The 26,036-nt window shown below is 36.9% G+C and overlaps 2 protein-coding genes across 2 annotated transcripts in view; one reads left to right on the forward strand and one right to left on the reverse strand.

The window, feature by feature from the left end:
* The first annotated feature begins 786 nt into the window (after nt 1–786).
* LOC131797607 (leucine-rich repeat-containing protein 74A) lies at nt 787–7,645 on the forward strand. The gene is made up of 3 exons (XM_059115256.2): nt 787–1,000; nt 2,550–2,736; nt 4,346–7,645. Exons 2-3 carry the CDS (start codon nt 2,557–2,559, stop codon nt 5,627–5,629), a joined length of 1,464 nt encoding a protein of 487 aa, XP_058971239.2. The 5' UTR covers nt 787–1,000; nt 2,550–2,556; the 3' UTR covers nt 5,630–7,645.
* Nucleotides 6,895–26,036, reverse strand: part of LOC131797606 (DNA polymerase epsilon catalytic subunit A) — a 37,381-nt gene continuing 18,239 nt past the window's right edge. The window contains exons 34-66 of the mRNA XM_066167875.1: nt 25,281–25,403; nt 24,566–24,820; nt 23,798–24,004; nt 23,531–23,663; nt 22,693–22,789; nt 22,472–22,526; nt 21,871–21,954; nt 21,332–21,438; nt 21,009–21,054; nt 20,431–20,513; nt 19,698–19,782; nt 19,378–19,462; nt 18,997–19,069; nt 17,680–17,767; nt 16,768–16,943; nt 16,462–16,576; nt 15,942–16,007; nt 15,390–15,481; nt 14,913–15,002; nt 14,148–14,232; nt 13,719–13,801; nt 13,188–13,308; nt 12,680–12,805; nt 11,944–12,015; nt 11,172–11,282; nt 10,980–11,065; nt 10,465–10,603; nt 10,024–10,070; nt 9,647–9,734; nt 9,483–9,565; nt 9,256–9,394; nt 7,947–8,056; nt 6,895–7,035 (exon numbers count right to left, since the gene is read on the reverse strand). Coding sequence (XP_066023972.1) covers nt 6,969–7,035; nt 7,947–8,056; nt 9,256–9,394; nt 9,483–9,565; nt 9,647–9,734; nt 10,024–10,070; nt 10,465–10,603; nt 10,980–11,065; nt 11,172–11,282; nt 11,944–12,015; nt 12,680–12,805; nt 13,188–13,308; nt 13,719–13,801; nt 14,148–14,232; nt 14,913–15,002; nt 15,390–15,481; nt 15,942–16,007; nt 16,462–16,576; nt 16,768–16,943; nt 17,680–17,767; nt 18,997–19,069; nt 19,378–19,462; nt 19,698–19,782; nt 20,431–20,513; nt 21,009–21,054; nt 21,332–21,438; nt 21,871–21,954; nt 22,472–22,526; nt 22,693–22,789; nt 23,531–23,663; nt 23,798–24,004; nt 24,566–24,820; nt 25,281–25,403 — 3,417 coding nt within the window. The 3' untranslated portion in view covers nt 6,895–6,968. The remainder of the gene's footprint in view (nt 7,036–7,946; nt 8,057–9,255; nt 9,395–9,482; nt 9,566–9,646; nt 9,735–10,023; nt 10,071–10,464; nt 10,604–10,979; nt 11,066–11,171; nt 11,283–11,943; nt 12,016–12,679; nt 12,806–13,187; nt 13,309–13,718; nt 13,802–14,147; nt 14,233–14,912; nt 15,003–15,389; nt 15,482–15,941; nt 16,008–16,461; nt 16,577–16,767; nt 16,944–17,679; nt 17,768–18,996; nt 19,070–19,377; nt 19,463–19,697; nt 19,783–20,430; nt 20,514–21,008; nt 21,055–21,331; nt 21,439–21,870; nt 21,955–22,471; nt 22,527–22,692; nt 22,790–23,530; nt 23,664–23,797; nt 24,005–24,565; nt 24,821–25,280; nt 25,404–26,036) is intronic.

The raw sequence follows: 26,036 nt of genomic DNA on the forward strand, positions 1-26,036 counted from the left end.
ATTCACAGTCATTTATTTTATATGATGATAATTCAAACAGCACGGTAAAAGCGATTAAAAAAACAAACGATAACAGTAGTAAGAAATGTGTTCGGTTGATGAAACAGGCTACTGACAGGTGCTCTCTGATCCGCTGCATTAAAGTGAGGGTAAAACTTGAGAGGAAGGGAAAAAACTTAAGTAGAACATAACTGAAAGATAAACGAAATTAACTACGAAAAAAATTGAAGTAAATAACCAGATGGAGGGCCGAAAGTCACAGTGTTTCGTGACCTCGGCGTGAAGTGCGTGACATGTCATTAAAAAAAATGTAAAGTTGTGACAGTCTACTTAAGCTCCCAACCTCCCCCCGCCAAGATTCTAGCTACTCCCCCTACACTGCCCATGTTAAAAATTCCATAATAATGATAATAATAATAATAACAATGATAAATATAGAAAGGCAAAGGAATCGCGACTCACATAGTCCCAGAATCCCTAATCTTGTCATCGTGAAAAGGCATTTAGGAAATTTAGAGTTCATCGCTTGGCGCAGTAACAACGGAGACAAGGCTTACTAACGAGAACAGGAGAACAGGAGAAACATTCGCATAACTAAACACTCAACAATTACTGAAAAAAGCGAGGACACAGCGGTGTTGAGCTCCGGAAACTAACGGCACGTATGCGTGACTGTCACGGAATTTTTGTTTTTTTTTTGAAGTGTCTTGTAATACGAAAGCATTACTTTTCTTGTGTCAAACGGGGTTATTATTTGTTGTCGTATAGTCCCTAGAGTAGCTAAATTTTAACTTGTGATACAAGTACATTCGCCTTCTTCAGCTTGCTCATGCTCGATCTCCCAAGGGATATAGCCGGTATGGTTGTCATGGAAACTACACAAGAATCCGTGGAATTGACAGCTCCGTCTCTCGAAAAGAACATTCGATCGGTGATTTAGCAAAGGTAAACAGGATTTTCGCGTTTGAGGTGTCTGTTGCTGAAAGCTATTTTATCAAAGGTAAGGTTAGTCATCTCTTTAAGTCTCTGATATTTTGTTCTGGTTAAATCATGAGTCAGATTCACCAAAATGCAACTTAACGGGGCGATAAATCTATAATCCCTTGATTTCACTTGTTTGCGAGAACTAAGGTTACATTCAGAGCACATAAAAGCCTATCTTCTTTCACGTTTTCAGCACGCTATCGTGGACATTGCTTGGGTTTAGCTAACAATTCTTTGGATTATACTTTAATTTGAGCTGGAACAAAAGCTTTTCAATTTGTCTGACAAAAGATAACCTCCCTCAAGCCGACTTAAACAATCGATCACGTTACCCAACTTTACTGAACTGAATCGAGCTCTCTAATAAATGTTGAAGCGTCGAATCGATCATTGATCACTTCAGAACATTATCGAGACCCCAGTGGTACCAGAATTTCTTTAATTAATGACCAAAATGTAATCTTGAACTAAGCGGCCGTGAGTCCTTTGAAATGTCTTAACGGACTTATAAACCATGAATTGACTTTGGTAACACAGCATCAGCAACATAATTACAACACAAGAAATAAAGCCAATTTTGAATTCCCCAGTGTAAAGAGGAACTGGGGGAAACAAAGCACTGCGTATCATGCTGTAAATGACTTTAATTCACTTAGTTAGGTAATAAGAGAATCTGCTAATATTATTACATTCAAGCGACATGTTTTAACTTATTAATTTAATTCTCAGCTATAATTCCTTTTTTTCTTTTAATTTTATGTATTTTTTTTGGTCTAAATCTACGAGGTCCTTTTGGAAAACCACTTTTTGGGAAAAAGTTTCCTCTATAAAGATTATTATTATGAACACATTTAGTCAAAATTTGCATCCAGTTCAAGTAACTTTTAAGTTTAAGTTTTTTATGTATTTTATGTATTATGTATTTTATGTATTAATAAAAAAAATAAATTATGCCTGAGCCGATGTAAAGCTTCGAAGTTCTTCATGGAAGAACTTGAAAGTAAAACGGCAAAGTTGAAAGTTTTCCAGTGTAAACAAATAGTTTTTGTAAAATTCCGAAAATCTAATTATGTTGACTCAAATAATTCTTTGATTGTACACGATGTCCTACTAAGTCAGTGAACTTGTTAATCTTGCAACCAACAGATCTGAACAGGAGATCGTTGGGAAATTAGATTGCAAGCCAAATTTATTTTTGGTTTTCGAGGGAAATCGCTTCAATCTTGAAATTTCGGTTATACAAAAAAGAATAGTAATTTTGAGCTGTATGGCCTCCTTAATTCCTTATGCAGACAGGACAAAACATGTGTTAAAGGAGGGAAAAAAAACAGCTTTTTCTTAAGCTAGTGTTTTGTTAGTGCAAGCCATTGCAATTTATGTTACACAGTTTTCATGGATGGTCTTTTGGTCCAGTTCATGTTAGTGTATCTGTTTATGTAAGAGCAAATTATTCAACCAGGGAGATGACAGTTTTAACAGCTTTGGTTTTACTAAGCTAACAAAAGGGCATGAGCAATTATTACTCTCTCTCAAAATCAGCATAACAACAGTTTGCTCTCTTTCAGCTTGACAATGCATGCTAGAAATGCCACAGTGAAGAAGGTTGACAAGACCTTACGAGCATTGAGCTCTGTCACTCTGTCAGTCAATCCGAATCATGTAAAACTCAAACCAGGCACTGCTTCACCTGCAAGTGGCACTGATGAGAGTGACGATTCAGATGGATGGGAAACTGATTTAGAGTGCGAAGAGGTACTTGTAATCTCCCTTTGTACTCTACCTATGAACACTACACTTGACACTTCAAAATAAATATAATGGGGCTACTTGGAAGGCCCTTTTACAAGAGCCTGGAGAGCCACCATGATCTCAATAGATTACAAGCAGTCCCTCCTTTTCAGTGTGGTCCTTCACATGATTCCAAAAAATTATGTGACAAAAGAATTATGGAATTACTTTCTGTGTGCCTTGCTCCCAGAGTTCAAAATGACATGTCAGCCATAATCCTTTTTTTCCCTTTTTTTTGTGTCCACAGATTTCACAGCAGTGAGGGACTGCTTGAAGTCTACTATCTCACCCCGTTCATTTTTTCTTTGCTGAAAGTTCAATTGATTTAGATAAGATTACAAGCCAGCCCTGTTATTGCGATAACCCTTATTAAAAAATTGGCAATAAATGTAATCCAGCCCTGATTTGAGTGTGGGGGTACTCACTTATTCAGCCTAAACAGGCTAAAAGAGGGTATGATAGCAGGTTCCTGAGTCATGAAAAGGGTATACAATCTTTTTGAACTAGAAAACATCTTTGTGGAATGGAAGACTTAACCCTTTTACTCTTAGAATCTCGATAGCAATTCTAGTTTCTGTTAGCCATACATTTTTTTTTAAGCTCTGAGAATTTGGTTTTAAATCAAGTGCTATCACATGGTCAATTTTCTTCTTTCTTCTCGATACCTTTCCACTTGAAAATGTATTGAGATTGTTAAGAGAAATTCCATTTTGGTCACTCCTTGTAGTTTTAACCCTTTAACTCCCAAGATCTGATTGTTAATTCTCCCCTTTAGCTGCTAGACATTTCCTTGTAAATTAGTTATGAGAACTTGGTGGTAGATCAAGATAGCAGCTACCTGATAAGTTTGAATATTCTCTTTACCTGTTTGCTGAAGAATGTATGGATATTGTAGGGAGAAGTTTTATGTTAATCACTTCTGAGAGTTAAAGGGTTAAAGGATTAAGAAGAGTACAAGTGTCAAGCACACCCTTCCCTGCCCTTGACAATGGTAGACTTTGTTTTTATTTATTGTTCAACAAGCACCCCCTGTTGCAACCTTTTCTGCATTTATGGAATTGATAAAAAAACTTTGAAAGAAATCAGTTGGCACTTGCATCCTGACAGGTGCAATTAGGGACTGTTTCATTTTTATTGTTCAGTTTCAGCCACACGCTCATCGGCTAATTCAAATAATTGAAATTTTAATGACATACAGTAATATGTTTGGTCAGGGGTATGAAAAAAAAAGAGGTTTTGGGATTTTTTAGGTGAACTGGACTTGTATTATTCCTTTGGCATTTAAAGGTTTTGTGGATTTTATGGATTTTGAAGGCTATCAGAAAAAACTGTCAGAACAACCCACTTTCCCCCTTGACAATATTAGGCTTCATTTTCTTCAATTATTCAACCATGAATAGTGGAAGGGGAGTTTTGTTGTGGAGTACAGTTAACTTTTAATTTTGTTTTGTAATATACCGGCGCCCTTCAATGTGGCAATGCTACAAGTGAATCAATTATTTTGTAGGTTGCATGAAGATGCAGTCTTGCATCTGTACAACTCAATTTCAAACTAGACTCTCTCTTCTTTCAGCTGAAGCCACAGTATGATCCAACAGGGCGAACCCTATACCAGCGTGCTTGTCAGAAACTTGGTATTGTTCCTGCCTCCTTCTTTATGCGGCACATGACAGAGCCAACAGTTACCATGTCACACCATGGACTTGGTCCATTAGGCATCCGAGCAATGGCATTGGCTCTTTTATACAATACAAGAGTCACAAGTCTGAATATCAGAGACAATGGTATTGGAGAAGAGGGAGGTGAGATTGTGGCAAAACTGCTAAGAGAAAACTACTTTATAGTGGAGTTAGACATGTCTGAAAATCAGCTTGGTAGAGGGGCAATTGCAGAGATGGCAGAAACTCTTAAGGAGAATAATACACTAACAAAACTTGGACTTGCAGGAAATACCCTTGACGATAAAGATGCTGAGGTAATATGCCAATCATTGCTGGTAAACAATACCCTCAGCCACCTGGATCTAAGCTGTAATAAATTCTCTAACAAAGCTTGTGAGTTTTTTGCAAAAGTTCTGGATGAGAACATTACATTATCAGATCTTGATCTTAGCTGGAATCACATACAAGTCAAAGGTGGACTGGCTCTAGCCAAAGGACTGAGAGGAAATGTGAAGCTCAAAAGCCTGAACTTGGCATGGAATGGTTTAGCAGATGATGCAGCACGATCATTAGCAGGGGCTCTGCTTGAGAATGGTACCCTACAATTCTTGGATTTAAGCAGCAATAGGATTTCAGACACAGGTGCTTTCAGCATTGCTAGATGTCTGGAGAGCAATTCTTCACTAGAAGTTCTACGGCTGTCAAAAAATAACCTTAAAAACAATGGGGCTAGTGCTCTTCTGAACTCCATTATAAAAAATGGAGACAGTAGAATTCACAAGATTGATCTCATTGGTACACCCCTAAAAGAGGAATTTCACATAATTGCAGAAGAATCGAGAAAGTTGAGGCAAATTGAAATAATTACAGACGAGACTCCAGAATTAAGACACAAACAAGAAGAACCTGACCCAGGGACACTTTTGCGTAACTACATTGCAAAGGAACATGTTCAAATTGTAGACTTGTTTAGAAAGTTGGACCGAGATGGGAGCATGCAAGTGAGTGTGAAGGAATTTGCAGAAGGGCTGCGGAAATCTCAGGTTGGGTTAACACAGTATGAGGTGGACAGAATCATTGATGTGCTTGATGCAGACAAAGATGGTGAAATAGACTACAGTGAATTTGTTTGCATACAAGGCGAATGGAAAAATGATGAGAAGGGAAAACGAAAAATTTCAAAACAACCTCATTAGAACAAATCTGATAATGAAGTTTACTCTCTCAGATTCTGCTGAAAGTTGAATTTTAAAGTTTAACTGTTAAACAATGAGATCTCATAAATCATACCAAGTAAGGTGGCCAATATATTAAGCCTTTACCTTCCGAGAGACTGCCATGCATTTCCTTGTGATCAGAACTTCAAGAGTTTAGTATTATATTAAGGAAGCTCTTAAAAGCTTGTCTGTTCACACGACATGTTTGCAAGATTATGCTTTGTAATCATGAGAAGTTAACTGTCCATCAATTAACTCTTTAACTCCCAAGGTCAGATTGTCAATTCTCCCTTCTGGCTGCTATACGTTTCCTTGTAGATTAGTTACAAGAATTTTGAGTAAGATCAAGATAACAACTTCTACCTTATAACTTTGAGTATTCTCATTACCTGCTTGCTGGAAAATGTGTGGATATTATGGGGAGAAGTTACATGTGTATCACTTCCAGGGGTTAACGGGTTAATAGAGTATTCAAGAGCTGTCCCAGATGCCCATACTGTTGTTTTTTGCAAAGGCTCAAATTATCATGACCTTACATCTTAAACCCTTTACACCCTAACATCAGTATGTATACTCTCTATACTGTTCTCTATACATTTCCTAAGGTTCTGACAAGGAGAATTTGTTTAACAATCAAGAGTTTCTCACCTTGGTGATCATTTCCCTTATTCATGTGACCTTAATATTTGATTCAAGGGTGATATTTTAACCCTTTAACTCCCATGAGTGACCAAGACAGAATTTCTCCTTACAATATCAATACAATATCAACCAGATAAGTGATGAGAATAAAGAAAAAATGTCAATTTGGGGATAATTAGTTGATTCAATATTAAATTCCCTGAACTAACATTATGAAAATTGTATGGATGACAGTGAGGAGAATTAAAAATTTGATCTGGGAGTTAAAGGTTAAGGAGAAATAAGATGCTAAGTCACACTTCGATTTAATTGAAGAACAGTATTTAACATGTTAATTTCATTACAATATCTGTCAAAATATAGATCTTGACGATGTGAATTATTCCAAGAATTCCCTCAATCAGTTTGTTGGTGTACTTTATTCTATAAATTCAATAATTTCTTTGAGAGCAAAGAACAACAGTTTTTTTTACAAGAAATTGTTATACTCCTACTCCCCAGACTTGCAAACACAACTGACTGGCAAGATACATTTTTTTTGTGGCAGCTCCAATAAACTTTCTGCTCTAAACACAAAAGGAAAACAAATGACGTGTATGGTGCTTTGTATTCATGAACAAGAAATGTCACTCTAATAACTTTTGATAAATTATTTACATTTTTTTTTAAATGGTCATTAAAAATGAGGATTTTTCTCCATAATCCAGTTGACTGTTTCTTCCAGAAGTGCCAACTTGTAATGCCTGTGAAACAATATCAGAATAAGACCTTAAGTAAAGAAGCCACTAATTTGAAAACTTAGCAGTTTTATGTCTGTGTGAGATAAATTGGTTTGGTTAAACAGGTAATCACACAGTCACAAAGACACAGGCAGTTACAGAGAAAAGTTGCCTCAGACTATTATTCACAAGGAAATTACTGAGTTCTTATAAAATCTGTACATTGCATTTTTTACAGAACCAAAATATTGAATTTGTCTCAAAAATTAGTTATTTTGAGGTAAAAAATTGACACGAAGCAATTTGTAAAGAAATTTTTATGTAAACATTTATATAAAACCTAATATATCAAGTGATCTTGTTCTGAAATAATCTAAACTTAAGGGTGTAGCCACTCGATGACTATTAGTTTTAACTTAAGGACTGAGAAAACAGTTACTCAACAGTTTTGAACATGTAACTTGTATATTATATTTCCTCAGATAAATTCCCATGTGCATGTATAAAATTTTGGCTAAAAGGAGGGGCATTTAATTTAATTGAGGGGGCACTTGTTTGAAAACTCTTCCCCTCTACTGAATCTACCGCAGTTGAGGCTTAAAAAGTTGAAAATAAAGTAGCAACAGGAACAGCTGTTCTTTGTATCACTACTATTAACTATTACTACTACTATAACTAATAAATTGAGGGAGGGATGGGGGGCTCTTAATCGAGAGGGGTGTTTGTCTGATATTATGGCCCAGGGGGTGGGCACTTATTTAGGTGAAGGAAAAACCATTGGAATAAGGAAAGGTGTGCGCTGGATAGAGGCATCCTGCCTTCAGTGATGGTAAATGATATAAGGGTTTTGGTCAAAGGATAAGTTATTAATTAATTCCCTTAGCACAGAGGTGTAAGAAAAAGGAGGAACTTGTCCTGTACTGTTTAAAACTTACCTAGCCACATTTCTAAATGTCTTTAGCTTGTTGTAGAAGTCATCAACAGACAGGGTATGGGAGAAGTTGCCTGCACATTTGCAGTATCTTGACATATTTGTTGCATTTACCTGAAATGGTCATTTGTTAGGATCAACTTGTAAAAAGTTCAAGAGATTGTCTGTAGTTCTCACCTGAGCATGAACAATTACAACTGTGCTTAAACCCAACTCTCTTGGATGATATCTAAAAATTTGAAGTGCTGTGAGAAGGTTACTATTTTAAGTTACATTCCTCGTTAAAATTTTTCTTATCGATTTTCTTGTTTTCCTAAGAAATTGTATTTAAAAAATGTGAATATTTTTCTTTGAAGATGGTTTACTTGCATTATTCTGTGAAGATGGAATTTCTCTTTGGAATTGCCTGTAATGTAGGGACATCCCCTATACAGATCCAGGATCATTACAAAATATACTTCCCCGCATTATTTTGTCCAGATCTATATTTTCATCTCCACTTTTACATCACTAATTGGTCATTTTACAGTTGTGTACTTAGTTACTAAGCCTTTGATTTGGAGGCTGAAGGTGACTTTGTTATAATAGAGACTAGTATCTAGTTAGCATGTTAACAAAGTAATCTACATTTGAAAAGAAGCAATGTTTGTATCATGACAAGGTCACCCTGAGCCTCACTCCTGTTCAAAGGCATGGCAACCAAGCTGACAACTCTAAAATGGACTATTTGTAATTAATTAATCAGTTATTAAGTCAGTTTAACTGGTTTGCCAGGAGTAAAATTAACTGTTGTGTATGACAGGTATTTTCAAGCATTTGCATCATTATCAATAGGCCATTTTACAGTTGTGTACTTAATTGCCAAGCCTTTGACTTGGAATGAGGCTGAAGGTGACCTTGTTGTGATAGAGACCAGTATCTAGTTAGCATGATAACAAAGTAATTTGCATTTGAAAAGCAGCAAGGTTTGTATCATAACAAGGTCACCCTTAGCCTCATTCCCATTCAAAGGCTTGGCAACCAAGCACGCAACTGTAAAATGGACTATTAACCCTTTCACTCTCAAGATCTCATTAGTAATTCTCCTTAATGTCTGCCATACAATTCTCTTGATATGAGTTCTGACAATTTGGTATTGGATCAACCATTGATCCCATAATTGATATTTTTCTCTTTTCTCGTCACTTATTTGCTTGATTTTGGATTGATATTGTAAGGAGAAATTCTACCTTGGTCACTAATGGGAGTTTAAAGGTTAACAGTACTTCCATTATTCATTTTTTCATGGAAACAGGTTTTTACTGAAAACTTACTCCATGGCATTTAACACATTTGAGATCCTGAAGAACAAATGCCATAGACTGCTTCTGCACCATGTCAATCAACTGACTCTCAATGAAATCCATGTTGTATTCACTGCCACACTCCAGATTTGCACATCTGCAACATGCACTGCAAAAGGTAAAGAAGGAAAAAAATAAATGGCATTTCTGGGATAAGTGTTGAAAACAGGTTGGCAAAATAGTCACCAGTTACTTACGGATTGTTTCCTTCTGCTGCGGTTATGAAGGGATCACGGCAGAGGTCCAGGTCACGGCAAGAGTTACAGGACAAGCAAATCACCTGTTAGGGAAAATATGCAACATTTATATCATGGTGTCAAAGATGATGTTTATAATGTTGCTGCAGAAGAAGCTATTATACCTCTGGAAGGACCAATGATGAACAAGGATCTCTAAACGTTGCCTCTGAAGAAAATTCTCCAACAGCAAGGAGCCTCAGCAGGTCTCGTCTGGGGAAAAACACAGAAAGCAAACAATTGACACCTTATAAATCTAAGAAAAATTTGGGTCAATTTGAGTTCCATTGATTCTAGGCAGCTTCTTAATTTCCCTTAACCATAATTTCACATGATGAAGGGATTCAGAAATTCCATTGGTTTACTTTGAGTTTCTGTTAGTCCCTTCCAGTATTTTCCCTTTTTGACTGGCCTTGTGATAACTTTGGTTTTCATCAAAATTTTCTCTTAAACAAGGGCAAGGACGTTTGTTCTTAATTTTTACCAAAACGGTAATTCATACCTTAACTTGTTCACTTGATGCTGAGTGTTAGAGTCCAATGACAACACCTAAAGAAAAAATAAATAATTTCAATTCTGTTGAGGAAAAAAAAAACTTGGCAAGACTTGATTATGTAAATATGTAGTGGGAGATGTGGTGGCCTAAAAGTTAGGGAGCAAGAGTTCTAGATTTGAGACATGGATAGGTCAATGTGTTTTGTTCTTGGATAAAATACTTTACTCTCACAGTGGTATCTCCACCCAGTAGTATGAACGGGTACAAGAAAATTGTCTGGGAAGCCTGATGAGATGCCTGGGATCACTTTGTGATGGACAATCATTACATCCAGGGAGGGGTACTGATACTCTTGGACTCTTCATGCTAAGAAAACAGGGATATGCTCCTCCTGGGTGGGCTACTTGGTAATAAAGTGATTTAGATAAATGAAGCAGCAGGTCTTACCTTGCAAATGAACTTCACAAACTCCAAAGCAGGATTATTTAGTGGAAGGTGGGATCCAGGCAGAAGAGGAAATTCTGCACTAGGATCTACATTTGAAGATCTATCACCAGACAATGCATGTTGTATCTTCTGTGTCACACTGAAATAAACAGATATTTATGTAATAATTACAGAATAAGCCTCAAAAAGGTCCCAAGACAGAGAAATACACAGGCTTTTTGAAACAGGGTCAAGGTGTCAAGGCCTTGGTGGCAAATCTACCTCACCCTCCCTTCCCCCCTTCCTCCTGAAATATGTCCATTATCAACTCATTGTGATGAGGCTTGGTAAAGGCACTTCAGGATCACAGTGTGTCTCTCAAATAAGGAGACCAACATTCTACTATTTCATAAAATCGTAGGAAGTCACTGTGAAATGAGTTTCTCATAAATTAATGATAAAGCAATACAATCAGTAGCATACATCTTGTAACTTAAAAGGTTTACTACCAAGAACCATGTCAGAAGGATACTTACTTAAAGAGAGTTTGAGTTAGTTCTCCAGAGATCCTCTCCTGTGCAAATGTTACAAGGCTGGGTGTGGCTGATGTGTCAGCAACTTTCTGTTGGAGAACAGTTAATCAAAAGGCAAAGTGAGGTTTTCCTCATATTCCTTTTATTTATCTTTACCAATACACTGGGCTGAACTAAGATGATTGAGAGCTAAACCTGCAATTGGGAGCTTGTTCTTTTCTTGATTGGAGTACTGCCAGGTTCAATGCGCCTTCTTTCTTCCAAGGAATGGGTGTACATTGCATGAATATGACTAGCAATGATAATCTAGAAAGAAACATCTGTTCAGAAACATTTCAAAGGAGAACATTAAATGGTCTATGGTCTGTGAGGTTTCTTTGTGATTATCTATTGTCAGGTTTGCTCATGTACCTATCAGCATGTATTTTTTTCTACATTGGAAAAGTCACTGACCAATTAAAGCATTTGGAATTTGGTTGCTCCTATTTGGCATTCCTTAAATCACTGTCATACTGACCCACATCCTAGGTGGGTATTTGTGACAAATTCTAGAACATGCTGCAGTCTTACAAAAGGCAAAATGTTAAAAGAAAGCAAAGACTTTGTTTTTGCAAACAATTGTCAACTGATTCTCCAGCACACTGGCTGGGTTTACAAACCAGTTACAGGGGTAGATCTAGGGGAGCTTTTCAGGGAATGATGACAGCTTTCTTATATAATAAGTATTGCAAAAACTTTGTTTATGTCATCCTTTAGCTACATCATTCCTTGATGGTGCTTCCCCTCCTCAAAAAAATCCTGGATCCCCCTCTGAGTTGCATGGTGAGAACATAAACCCACACCCCACAAGCATGGTAAAACACAGCTCCAGGTTTATGAAAATTGGATTACTTACAATAGTGTCTCTGTCTATAGTACCCATGCTCACTGCTTGCAATTACTTAGTAACTCAATTCCTGATACAGACCTGAAAATAGCTCTGACAAGAAGCAGCTGAGGGAAGATACCTCTTCATGTTCCAATTCATTTCCACATTAGGCTGAAAAAAAAGTTCAAAAACATAAGTAAATGAGCAATTCAGTCTTTGCCAATTTACCACACATGAATTTTTCAAAATACCAAAATATGGCTCATATTTTGAATACCTGTTGTAAAATTGTAGTAGGTATAATTCACATGATGCTTTAATGAGTATTCTGTTCCAGAACATTGCTACTTTTTTTTAGAATTTATTTTCAATTGGCAATTGCCTGAAATTGCCCTACATCATGGAGCACTTGGGGTAACCAAAAAATTAGACTAACAGCACTTAGAAAGTTGCTGATAGTTAACTGATCTGCAAGGTGAAACTGTCTTAGATAAATTCTTCTCTAAACTTTAAGGTTCAAAACTGCAACTCTATATTGTTCTACTATAGTCCTCAGACAGTAGTAGCTTCAAAAGAAGGCATCTATTGTATAAAGGAAAAGAATTTAAATGTGTGAGCATAAAATAATGGGTGGGTGAATTAGAAGCTTCAACATCCCTTCCTTCTCAAATTCCCTAAACCCCACCCCCTGTGCCCATGCTGGGGGGAGGGAGAGAGTAAGTTTGGAGCTTCAAATTGATTGGCTACTAGGGGAATTTTGAAGGAGGATATAGCAAAAAAATAAAATCAATACAAAAAAAATAATTTCACCATAAAAAAAATAGGTTTTGTTTACTTCATTGTCATCATTAGGAGTGGCCATCAATTCATCAGTACTGTTCTCCAGATCCTCCATGTTTTCCACAACCTCCTCTTCATCAATTTCCTTGGGAAGCTTCCCTCTCACACCACCATGGTTTGCCTGAGAAACAAAATAAAGTTGTTGTGTCTCATGCAAATAACAGCACATATTACCACAGCTTATCTTGGATTATTGCATACAGAATTATTATAACATATACTGCCTGGCAACACTCCAGCATTTTGTACAGTTTCCCAGACAGTTTGCTGGCACTCTTTTTAACTGTTTACACTCTAGCATCAGTATGCATATTCTCCATACTGTTCTGTAAACATTTCCTAAGGTGCTGACAATGAGAATTTGTTTAACAATCAAAACCTTCTTGAGTCTCTTTTATCCTTGAGACCTTAATGCATGTTTTGGGGGTGATATTGTAAGGAGAATTTAGATGCTAGTCACCCTTTGAGCTAAAAGGGTTTAAGGAATGTGAAAGTCCAATTACCTGATCCATCCACATTAGATATTCCCAGCAAGATTCTGGTTTTATTTCAATACTGTGGAACAAGTCTTTTCTGCGAATACTATTGAGAATGAAATCCACGTATGCCTTGGCATCAGCAACACTGCAGAATAAGAATGAAAATGGCATGCACTTCAGGTTACTATTCAGTGGTAGGTTACATGTTACCAGCCTTGAAACCCATTGCTTCCACAGTATTTAAATTCAATTTGTTAATACTTCCTTATAAATGACCATGTGAATGTTGTGTCTTTTAAATTTTTTACAAATTGTTGGCTACGCCCCTCCACTCAACCAGGACTTTGTCAGGTTTCCAGGACAAATCAACCATACCCACTTAAACTCCAGAGGAAAGAGAGGTATAGCAAGAGGAAACTGTCTAATCCAAGAAGACAAAGCCATCACCCAGCCAGACTTTAACCTGGATTTCAATCTAGAGTTTGCACACACATCTCCTACTTCAATGTTAGGCCAAGATAAACTAGAAGAAGGAACCTGCTTGTGGTACTGTACCTTCTCTTCTTTGTGCAAATGATTATTCTGCTAAGGTTTGCAAACACTATCGTAGAACCAAGACGCTTGAATTCTGCAATAAGCTGATAAAAACAGCAACCACAAATTTTAGAGCATGGAATTAAAATAGAAAGGGAGAGGTCTGGAGATGGCTGGTTTCAAGACTGGAAGACATATCAGGGAGTGGGGAGGGGAACTGATACGCAGTGTATTAATTCAGGATTTCTAATCTAATTAGAGAGGACCTTCCATTACTCCTTGAGTACTTATTTCTTACTGGGGAGTCCTACACACTAGTATTCAGACCACTTCATAAAGCAAAGTGGGAAGGTACAAAAAAGAATGGTGCCAGATATCATGGTAACTGTTTGTCTTCTGAGAAAGCATTAGTTATGAACTGAAGGGGGGGGGGGGGGAAGGTTTACAAACCTGCATGTATAACTTTTTCATCATTCTTTGCACCATTCTACACAAAGCTGGATCATAAAGAAGAGCTGAAGGTGACGCCAACCACCTGAGTAAGAGAATAGAATGCAAGTTATTGCAAATGGATTAAATTGAAACAAAGCAAACCCAGAAAAAATGTTTGAAAAGTAACAAGGCAAGGCAAAAGGTAATGTAACCACTCTCAAGATTAATGACTCTAGAACACTGGAGGTTAATGCTACCTCATCTAGTTTCCAGTAAAGTGGTACCTGTTTCTCTTACCAAATTGGATACTAGCTGTTTAAAGGGGCACCCTCTCCCTCCCACCCCTATGCAGGTAGTCAGGTTTTCTGATTGGGAGAGAGGCACTACGATCACAATGCAATTGCTTTGCCAAGTACTCAAACCCAGACCTTTTATCTTATATGCAGGATGTTAACCATTAACCCTTTACACCCTAAGATCAATAGTCACATTCTCCATACTTTTCTTTATACATTTCCTGAGGTGCTGACCAGAAGAATTTGCTCCACAATCAAGAGCACCTTTAGTTTGCAATCATTTCCCTCATTCTCGTAACCTCAATGTTTGATTCAGAGGTGATACTGTGCGGAGAAACCAGATGCTAGTCACTCTTATGGGTCAAATGATCAAGATGCCCCATTTTCCATAGCAAGGTTGTCAGCTTAAACCACAGAAATCAGCAGCCTCCCACTATTGAGCAGTTTGCTTCAGTATTGTATATTGTCTTCTTTCTCATTACCATACCTGTAAAAATGCATCAACTGCGCATCTGCATTTAGATTTCCATAGGTAGACACTTCATGCAACCAGCTGTGAACCATACCCTTGAGGATTCTGAAACAAGCAACATGCCTTGGTTGATTAGGGATGTAGCCTAATTTCTCTCTTTGTAATTTTACTATGGAACTTTTGAAAGAATTGGTTACTTACTAATTCTACAACAAAGAATGTGCCTCACTTTGTCAGGTGCTTATTACTGGTAGTATGAACATTAAGGGGCAATATAACCACTCATCACCATGAGGTGACGACGGCAACCATGAAGCATAAATTAGGGCTACACAGTTGCCTGGTTCTTAAAAATTTTGATTAAACCAAAGAGGTTTTAAGAAGTTCTTTATGTCTGTTCTCATTCAATGGTTATGTGCAACAGCTTGTGGTATTGCTTTCAGTGAAATTGTATTACCTGCACTATTATTATGTCATGTGGTTGTTACTAACCTAAAAGCACTGGAGCACAGAGCAGCTTCATCATAGGTTGTCAAACTGGAGGCTGCACTAGACCCTCCTTGTACTAGCTCTTCCAAAGAAGCCTACAATCAAAAACCAAAGTTATTGGTTGTTCCTTGTGGTTACTCCCCTAAATATTGCTATAAAGATAGGAGCTACCCCAAGGGGGTGGTTTTTGAGCTTTGTTTGTTTGCAATTGGGAGTAGTTTTTTACCACTGTGGTCTTAAATCTGGTTTAATTATTAAGGGATCTACAGGTTTCCTACGTCTTTTCTGTGCTGGTTAGTAGGGGATGTTACCCACACACTTGTTGCAAAGAGTAAGAAACATCTAGCTCTTGCTGTTTTGGCCTAGCCTTGTTTCTGAAAATTCCAAAAATTGGGGGCAAAATTGTAGACGGCTCAAAGCAGACTGCCCAAGGTCTCCTGCAAAGTGTTGTAAAGTGCAGTAGAGACATGGAGATTGTACAATATAAATGCATAATTTTCATTACTGGTCAAGACAAAGAGAGAAATCATTTTCATCATGGTAGAGTATTGTCACCTGTGGCATACTGTCAAAGCTGATTCCAGTTGCAGAGCCTCCTTCAAAGTCATTGATGTGTGCAGACTGAAAACAATCATGACAAAAGACCAATTCTGTTAACTTTAACTCTTTGACCTGATGAACACACCTTTTCCCTATAATTTACATACATTGTCCAACAAACAGGTTATTACCTTGCAACAAACAGGTTGTTACCTTGATCTAACACCTAATTCTCATAAATACTTTAAGGGAAGATTTGTAGGTGCTCAGATGAGAATTAAGAATAAGATCCTGGAGTTAAAGGATGAGCAATAGTGCCATCAAGAATAGTCGACCAAGTAAAAATATTAAAAAAAAAACAACAACAGCAATGGATACATGCATATTGCTACCTTTGCTAGAAAACACATCGAGACTTAAAATGATGTTGCTATTGATTGAAGTTACCACTCAAAGCTTTAACAGCCCCCCTTCAACTAACTCCTGAATAGCAGCAGTGAGGGCAAGCTTGAATGTATATTCTGTTGACATTTACCTGCAAAACAGTGTTCACTGCAAAACAGTCAATTGAGAGCTCCACACAAACTGTGGGATAACACCCTGGGCTATTCACTTCAATGTTTCCTCCTTCTTCAGAAACAACACTTAGTCTATTGATTGAAAAATGAAAAACAATTAACATAAAATTATTGAAAATAATAAGCATAGTGACAACATTACATATATAGGGTTCTCAATAGAAGGAAGGCAATACTGATGGCTTGAGAGCTGATCAAAATTTAATGTACATTCTTAAAAATATTACATTGTTATGAGAATGACCACAGCCAAGTTGACAGACCTATTATCATCATCCTCCTTGCCACCCAGATCAGGTCTGTCTGTTGGTGACATCCACAACAAGTGATTGTGTTTCTGAAGGTGACGAGCATAGAAGAGGTCTGCAGCAAACAGAGTTGGGTCTGATGGGACATTTCCCACTGGGACATGAAAGTATTGAGCTAGTTCAAGCTGAGCCTGGTGGTAAGATTGAAATGGATTCAGGGACAAGTCTTTGTTTATCACCTGCAGGAGGGGGGGGGGTGGTGTTTGGAGGATTTTGGTTGTGTCACTATAAAATTGATTTGATCCCACGTGTCAAGACCCTGTTAAATTCTAATGATTGCAAGTTCACTGACAGTCAATCTTCTATAGTCCACAATTTATACTCTGTTGACAATGACTGATTACCTCTCTATTCCCCCCTGGGAAACCATGTGATACTTTCAGAATCCTCTTTTTCCCCCTTCCCAAAGTAATAAACAATGAATGATCCCTTGGCACTTGAAGAAATCAAAGATGAAACAGTAAAATTACTTCAACTTACATTTAATTAAGTCAATTTCTCTTAACCCTTTTGTGTTTATTAAAAGGTAACTCCTTAAATATTTACAAAACTTCAGAAATAGATTATGGTCCTGAAAATTAATATGCCCCTTGGAGGCTAATTAGAGTATTTACATAAACTGATGAAGCTGACACTAATGAGCTCACTCATGTCTTTTACACAATTTAAATAAATTTCATTCATGGAAATAATGATGTATGCATGTATCATTCTATTCTGAAAGCCCTAAACAGTTTTCCTCTCTATATCCATCTAAGTTCTGAATGAAATGATTACCGGTACTCACTGTTGTACCACTGAAATAGTCATTTAACTAGTGGAATGATTACATTTGCTATGGGGTTATATCGAAGGATCATGTCTGACCTGGAAAAACAATTCCACCTCAAGGAAATGCTGTACCATCCTTCTTGCAGCATGTCGCTGCCAGTCAAGAACATTGTGCTGTGCATTGCTGTCAAATAAAATAAACAGTCAGTCACACACCTTGACACATGTAGCTCATCCTGGTTTGAAAAGGAAACAGGCAGTATGGTTATACCCTGTGGATGAAATGCATGTTAGTCCCCTCCCCTCTGAAGTGTGTCATCAGGTTGTCATGACAGACCTGGCTGAGTGGTTTGGATGAGCGGATAAGTCAGTTACAACACCTGTATACCATTTTAAATGCTAGGAAACACGAAATAATGAGAGAAAACTACAGACACAGCAAATGCACATTGTTTTACGAGTGTGTCCTTTCCTTTTTAACCTAAAATATTTTGTACCTAAATCACGCCATACAACTGATACCTCACTTTTGTAAAACATGAGGAGCCTGTAGCTCACATAATTAAGCCTCTTGGTTTCCCTACAGGTTGCCTCACCTCATGCTAACTCTTCAGTTATATCATACTGATGTATATGTAATTCCTTTTTTTATTTCTACTGATGTATCATAATTACAAAATGGCAACAAAAAAAAAAAAAGAATGATGAACTGGCCAGTACATGGACCATTGAGTTTGGACAAAGGGAGGAAGTTTCTAGAGAAAAAGTGGCACTGCCTTGGTTTTATGAACTGAGTTATTGTGTAAATTAGTTACCACGAAGAGTTTCTTTAGCTGAGGTTTGGAGCATTAGTGCTTCATCAGAGTGATTAAGAGACAAAGGGTTAATGCTCCAAACATCAACTTTAGGGAAACTCAGATCAATATCAGTATCTGGGCAACTGCCCACCTACCCCTCCCCTAACCCAACATTAACCTTAACTTGATATCAATAGACAGTTGTTGGGTTAGGGGAGGGGTAGGTGGGCAGTTACCCAGATACTGATATTGATCTGGAAACTCTTCTCAGTGGCCAATTTACATTTTCAACTCAGTCAATAAAACCAAATTATCCTGTTCAATTTGAAGTCCATGGGCTGGTTGTTTGAAAGGCATTTGATGTTAATCCAAGATAAACCTTCGAAATTGTTTTAGAGTTAATTTTTCATGGGGATTTGACATGGTGTTCCTGGAGTCTTAAGTAATCAAAATAGAACAGTCAGTCTATGTGAATGTATAAGGCCATGAAATGAAGATTCTTTACTGGTTAATCATGTTTACAATGTCCTAGTTTTATGCCCTAGCAATTACTGGCCATTGATCTCCAGAAAGCATGAAGCATGCAGAGTAAATACTTCTGTATTAATTACATTACCTGTCATTGTATGGAAGACACACAAGAGGAAACTCTTGAAGACTAGGAATAGATGATGTAAGATGACTGAGGTCTACAACAGAACAAAAAGAAATGTTTTTCCAGATCAGCTTGCAATATGCTTTCATTTTCAGCAGGAAATTCCTCCCAATTTAGATCAACATAATTAGCACCAGAATATAAAATTTTCATCTAGTGTACTTTCATATAATACACTGAAACACACAAGCACTTTGATTGGTTCTAACTTATGATCTAATGAAGGACAGACCCATAGATGATGTTACCATTAACAATATTTTGCTTTCTTATCATAATCATAAAACAAATAGATTCCATGGAGCTGTGGCTAACAACTGTGAATAACAAGAAGTATCATACCCCAAGGTGACTGCACCAAAATCATTGTGGGTCCTCGCTTCTCCTCTTTGTAGGTCATTAGAAATCTTTGAATTGCCCTGTAGGTCTGTAAAGATACCAGGTATTACAAACCCAAATTTAAAAGAACTACATGTATGAAGAAAAATAGACCACGGTTTTATAAAAATACTTGCTCTTACTGGTTTAAAATGTTTGACAAGCTGGATTGCCTCACCTAAATTAAATTGGTTATTACCATATTAAGAACTTTTTCCCAGGAAAAATTCCAGACATTTCAGAATCAATCTTTAAATAATCTAAGGTGCTTAGGTAATTTGTACCTGTCTAGAGTCAGTATCAACTCTGACATCAAATGTAAGATTGTCTGGAGGATAAATACTTTCATCTCCTTGATCCCTTTCAAGCCTGCAAATAAAATATCCATAACATTTAATCTTGCATCTCCTTAACAATTTACTTGAGAAAAAACTTTAATTGCTTTAAGTAGTTATCTATCAAGTCTTATTGAGCCAAACTGCATTTAAAGGGTATACACTTTATGGCCGAATGCCGCGTAGACAACAAAATGGCATTCAGCTATGAAGTATATACCATTTAAACTACCCAGCTTAATCATCTCATTCTGGGGTTGGCAACATGAAGACTTATGAAGACTCATATGTTAATTCTGCCCTGAAATTAAAGTTTTAACACTTCACACCCTGAAATCAGTATGCATATTCTCCATACTGTTCTCTACATGTTTTCTAAGTTGCCGACAAAGAGAACTTGTTTCACAATCAAGAATTTCTCTTGTTGGTGATCATTTCCTTAATTCTCATGACCTTAATGTTTGATTCAGGGGTGATACTGTGGGGAGAAAGTAGATGCCAGTCACTTTTAGGGGTTAAAGGGTTAAAAAATGAAATTTTGTCTTAGATAAGGATAAGAATAAAAATTACAAGATCTTCTTTAGTATTTCTACAAAAAAGAAGGTCAGGAGCACCTCTTCTCCTTTGTTACATATATTTCCTCCTTCATTTCAATCATTATCTAATTGCAATCTTAAGATACCTTGCATTTCTTTCTGCTTGGTACAAAGAAGACAAGTTTGGCATCTGGTTATTTCTCACCAAATCTAAAACAAACACAGAAGCCTGAAAAACAAGAGTTAGCTGTTAGAATTTTTTTTTATATCAAAGAGACCTAAAGAAAATAGTTTTTCATCTCTACAAGTTAACCCTTTCCACCCTACCATCATTATGCATATTCTCCCTACTGTTCTCTAAACATTTCCTTAGGTGCTGACAAGGAGAATTTGTTTAACAATCAAAAGCTTCTTTAGTTGGTGATCATTTCCTTTATTCTCATGACCTTAATGTTTGATTTGGGGGTGATCATGTAAGAAAAAAATTGAATTTTAGTCACTCTTATGGGTCAAAAGGTAAGTAAAACATTGATTGTATCTCAAAAATGATCCTTTTCACATCCTGACAACAATAATTTCAACAGTTTTCGCACAGTTACTAAGCAAGCAATCCATGCAGTCTTTGCAACTTTCACTAAAAGGACTCACAGTGAAAACAAGCATTGATACCAAACTTATAGTCCCCAAAAAAATTTTACTGATTTGCTGGTGCATTAAACCATACCTTGTGTAAAGCTGGAATGAAGACGGCAAATATGACTCGATTGTCTCTATAAGAGAAAGATACAAATTAATTTTATTTGCTAAAGCTCACCATAATGATAGTCATAATAAAAATAACTGTATTTCAAGCAGATTTGTCATTCAAAATATTACATGTACATCTGGAATGAAATTCTCCCTGGTATGAAGACAAACTGATAAAATTCACAAGCGCCAATTGTACTAGCAAAGGAGTGTGTCACAAACCAGAAAAGAATTGCTTGCTTCTCGTATGACATGAAAGAAAGAACAGAAACATTAAGGTAGTAATTAAATCATTCTTACGAAGAGCTGTGGTAGAAATAGATTTTCTTCAGATTCACATTCTCCATGTAGGAACACTCAGCAAGAGTCTTGAACTCCAGTTGGTCCAGCTCAAATGTATCCAGATCCTGAAAGACAGATAATTCATATGAAGCACCATTGTGTGGGGTTTATGGTTATGTTCAAGAATATTAATTTCTTACTAACAGAACAGGTGGCCATAAAGGGGAATGAATATATATTGCTTTGAGGTAGTGACATTATAGACCTTGCTATGCTTGGTCTGTACAAAAGCAACTTAGGGGCCAATATTACTCAATATGACTCCAGCTTAGACACTTAGACTAAACATGTTTTGTTATTGTTGTTGTTTTTTAATTTGCCAGCTTTCACAAATGAAAATACGTGACTTATGACCGTTTTTGTGGAAATGGTCTGTGTGCCAACATCACAAACCAATCTGCACATTTGGATTTAGTTAATCTAGAATATTCTGCCATTACAATTCACCTCCATTTTGGTGAATAATTCTAATCATTCCATGTGACCTCAATACTGACCGTTCCATTAAACAGCCTTGCAAAGATCTTGTTCACTTTACAAACACATCCAAGTTTAATTATTGCTCTTATTAGCAAGGGAACCTAAAAATGAAGTGATCAACATAAAACAAGTTCACAGGTTGACAATAAAGCACCTATATACCAATTGTAAACAAGTTAGGCTTAATATTGGGTTAGGGAAGGGGTACCTGCCCAGTTGCTCACATAAAAACAACCCTCAGACTGGTGAACCACAAACAGCCAATCCCTCAAGAAATAAGGTAAGTGGTGAGGGAACAGCAAACCCTTATCGACTAAGGTCTTCTAATACATGAAATGAAAACCTTGATATTACGTGAAACATGAAAAGAAAAAAGAAAAAAAGACAAAGTGCTGATGCTTAAATGCTATATCAAGCCACCTCCAATCAAACTCTACTTATGTACAATGGCAGTTGCAGGGGAATATTTAATAGGTTCCGCAATGGTGCCTCGCAGATACAGTTTTATTTTTGGACATCATTGGTGGATGCCAAGCAAACCAATGACACTGTGAGCTGCTGGATAAATAGTCTAGCTGTATTAAAATAATGCAACAAGCAAAAATTGTCCATTCAAACCTGTGATTCATAAATTCCTTCAATGTCAGGGGATGATAAATCTGTGGCCAGTTCACTGAAAAAATAATGAAAAAATAAATAACAATAAAAAATATCAACACATCGATGTTACTGAATACTGAGAGGTTCCATGATCAAGGCATCAATGGCAAAGTTCAACACTTAAACTTGCTGGAACATTAAGTTTTCTTGGAGGAACACTTTTGAGTCTGTTTACTTACCTTGAATGATCTCTAAATATTTTTTCAGGAACAGTGTACTCATAGAGGTTAAGCACTGGATGAGAGTGTGGCAATGTCCGGGAAACTTTCCTCCATGCTGAAAGGATGTACATATAAACTTTTTTGTTGGCAAAAGCTCCAATAATTTTTATAAAGGTTTATACAGCCTAGCTTTTGTGTGCTGAACCCTGGGGCAAGAGACACAGGTTTGCCACCTGACTGGGTTACAATGCTTTGTTCTTAGGCATTTTACTCCCACAATGCTTTTCTCTAACTAAAGTATAATTGGGCTTTGGCACGCCTTCAAGAAAGTTTGTTGAAATGCTAGGGTATGAAGGTTACCTAAGATGGACTGGCATCCTTTCAAGTGGAAGAAGCAATGTGCTGATTATAATAATAACTTCATGCTACTTTTTCCTTTACATTAGTTCTCCTTGCACCGATTTCAGGATGAATTAGAATTTTGAATGATGGGGGAGTTACAAGTAAATCAGAGATCCAAGCAAAAAACTACTTGAACAACAAGAAGAACCCACCAAAAACTCAACCCACATATCATACCAGGTGTGGGCAGCTTATCTGAGCCACTACAGAGGGAGGTAAGTGCTGTGTGGCACAGAATGGTCTTAGCTTGTTGCAGCTTTTTTCATCAAATCCAGTTGTGCATCATTCACTAACACCACTGTAATGTCCCAGCTACTTTAGATTAAGATAGGAAATTTAAAGTAACATCTTTATCTATACACGTAAAGTCCACATTGTTGGTGATACTGTCTTGTTGCTGTTATTGTTGAAGCCATAAGAATGTTGTGTGAGGAATGAAATACACTGAACTTACTTGTCCCAGCTCCTTCTTTTGGGGTGTGGCAATTTACATAAAAAATCCTCGGCACATTAACTTTGATTGTATGGAGGTCTGTACCTACTACAGCCCAAACCTTGAATGTCCCTGGATCATTAGTTTCAGCCAACTAAAATATAGAATAAAACAAAAGCACTTCAGTTACTGCTTATTCAAGCTACAGTAGATCCATTAGGTAAATGTAAAACGGAAAAAGGACTAAAACAATATTTCCATCTTGAGATGTCAAACACAAACCCTCACCTGTATTATTTGCCAAGGAGTATCTACAAGAGACCTAGCTTGTTGTCTCATAAATGTTGACAGCCCAGTGGATGGGCCACGCCCAACAGCCAGTGTGCTCATACCCATAGAATCAGCTTCCTTACGCAGACGTTTCCTCTCAGCACGTTGCTTGGCCTGGAATTCCCATTTTTTCTTTTGAAATTGCACCCATTTCTCCTTGTCTTCCTAAAAAGGTGTATTGATCAAATCACATCATAAGGTGAATTATAAGAGAAAGTGATGTAATATAATACAAGCTCACCTAATTTACACCTAGTTTGCAGCACCGAGTGGTTTTGAGTGGTTTCAAACAGGTGAAAATGGTTTTCAACAAATGAAAATCAGATCAATGACTTGATCAATCAGTCAAGCTTAATTGTTCAAAAAACAAATCATTCATAATTAATCAAAAATAATCAGACTTGACATTTACAATGCACACTGATTACTATGTTTTTGTCTGACATAAAATCAGAGCTGAGGGGCACAGAACCCTACAGTACACTGAGCTACACACCTGACACTTTAAGACAAACTGTCCTTAGTTCTGCTGAACTACTGATAACTAGAAAAGACTTAATAAGTTGCCCAAAATTATGACCCTGAGTGACTTTTAATGAATTACCAAATTCTTCATGCATTTCACAAGGAATGGGATAACTTTATAGAAGAACTTAGCAATCCATCAAAAGTTGCTTGGGACTTTTTTTCCATGTTATCCCTCAGGTGCAAGTTTGAGTGGTTCACCTTGTTCGGTCCCCATTGTGGAGGTTCTCCTAAAACTTCTTTCCATGTTTGTGACAATGGTCCCTCAGTTTGCTGCGAGGAATTTTGATTTGCAATGTTGGAAAAACTACTGCCAAGAGTCATTTGTCCATGCTTCCTCTTGGTGGCCACAGGTATGCCAGTTGGTGATTTTCCTTTCCCAGCTATATCCTCTATATCCAAGGATTGGCTAGTGGGAGGACTGTAATTCTCTTGATTGGAGATGTCATCCTGTAGCTAAATGGAAATCAAAGGAGAGCAAATATTTCTTAAGTCTTGTGACCAGTTTATTAAGGAAAGAGAGTGTGTAATATATCAACCAAGTTACAGATCCAAAGAATTCTGAGGTTCCATCCCTCAAAAGGACTCAAATTTTTTTCTTTGTCTCACACTTGAGACAAGGCAAAAAAACACACCTTTTGTTATTTCATTACTAAAAATTAACTATCTTTCCTGCTCCTTTGACAAATCATGCACATGATTGCACACAATTGATAGCCATTGCTGAAATATTGTTTAAATATCTGTTGATGGTCAATCAGTTGGTTAACTGATGTTGGCCAGTACAGTTTTTAAATCAATCAACCATGAACAGAGGGATTGTCATTCAACACATGATCCTACTGGTTGTAGTCTTGTTTATTTTATGTTGTTTGCTCTTTCTTTCATTTGTTAAAAAAAAGGATAAAATTTCCACCTTCTTCTTTGGAAGGGGTGCAAACATGGCATTGATCTTCTGTTGTTTAAAAACATCATTTCTTTCTAATAGTCTTTTGTGCAGCCAGTCTGGATGGGAGCAACGAGGAACAGGGTTGCTGACCTAAACAAAGGTAAAAAGTGAGAATATTGTACTTTAACAATAATTTAATTGAAGAATCCCCAATGATCATTTGAGAGAAACCCTCTTTTGATGTATTTACCATACAAAACAAAATCTTTTATTTCTCATTTATTCTTGAAAATGTAACAAAAAGTGAAAAGTAGAGAGGAAAACCTCATCAGATTAATAATTATTATATGATGGGTCAATTGTGTTAACTCATGATAAGGAATGGTTACTGTATGAGATTGTAGAGGCACTGTTTGTTGCAAGCTATATAAAAGTTGTTGAAAATATTTGGCAGCTAAAAGAAATCCTCATTTTTAAGAAGAAAGTGAAGCAGATTTTAAATCATACAGCTTACATCCATAAATTTTTTGCAAAACCTTGCTTTAACCCTTTAACTTTGGTGAGAGACCAAGACAGAATTCCTCCTTACTACATCTATACAATATCACGCAGACAAGTGATGAGAATAAAGAAAAATATCAATTACGGGATTACTAATTGATGCGATACCAAATTCTCCAAACTAACATAATGAGAATCATTTGGCAGACAGTAAGGAGAATTACTAATAAGATCTTGGGAGTTAAAGGGTTCACAAAAATGTTAATGAAAATGAATACTTCT

This window comes from Pocillopora verrucosa, chromosome 6 (assembly GCF_036669915.1).
Source record: "Pocillopora verrucosa isolate sample1 chromosome 6, ASM3666991v2, whole genome shotgun sequence".
In the NCBI taxonomy this organism is placed as follows: Eukaryota; Metazoa; Cnidaria; class Anthozoa; order Scleractinia; family Pocilloporidae; genus Pocillopora; species Pocillopora verrucosa.

What these genes read in the sequence shown, in the direction of transcription:
- LOC131797607 (XM_059115256.2), top strand. Translation starts at nt 2,557, where the DNA reads ATGCATGCTAGAAATGCCACAGTGAAGAAGGTTGACAAGACCTTACGA. An exon ending in CTGATTTAGAGTGCGAAGAG is followed by an intron (nt 2,737 to 4,345) that starts GTACTTGTAATC and finishes CTCTTCTTTCAG; the next exon opens with CTGAAGCCACAGTATGATCC.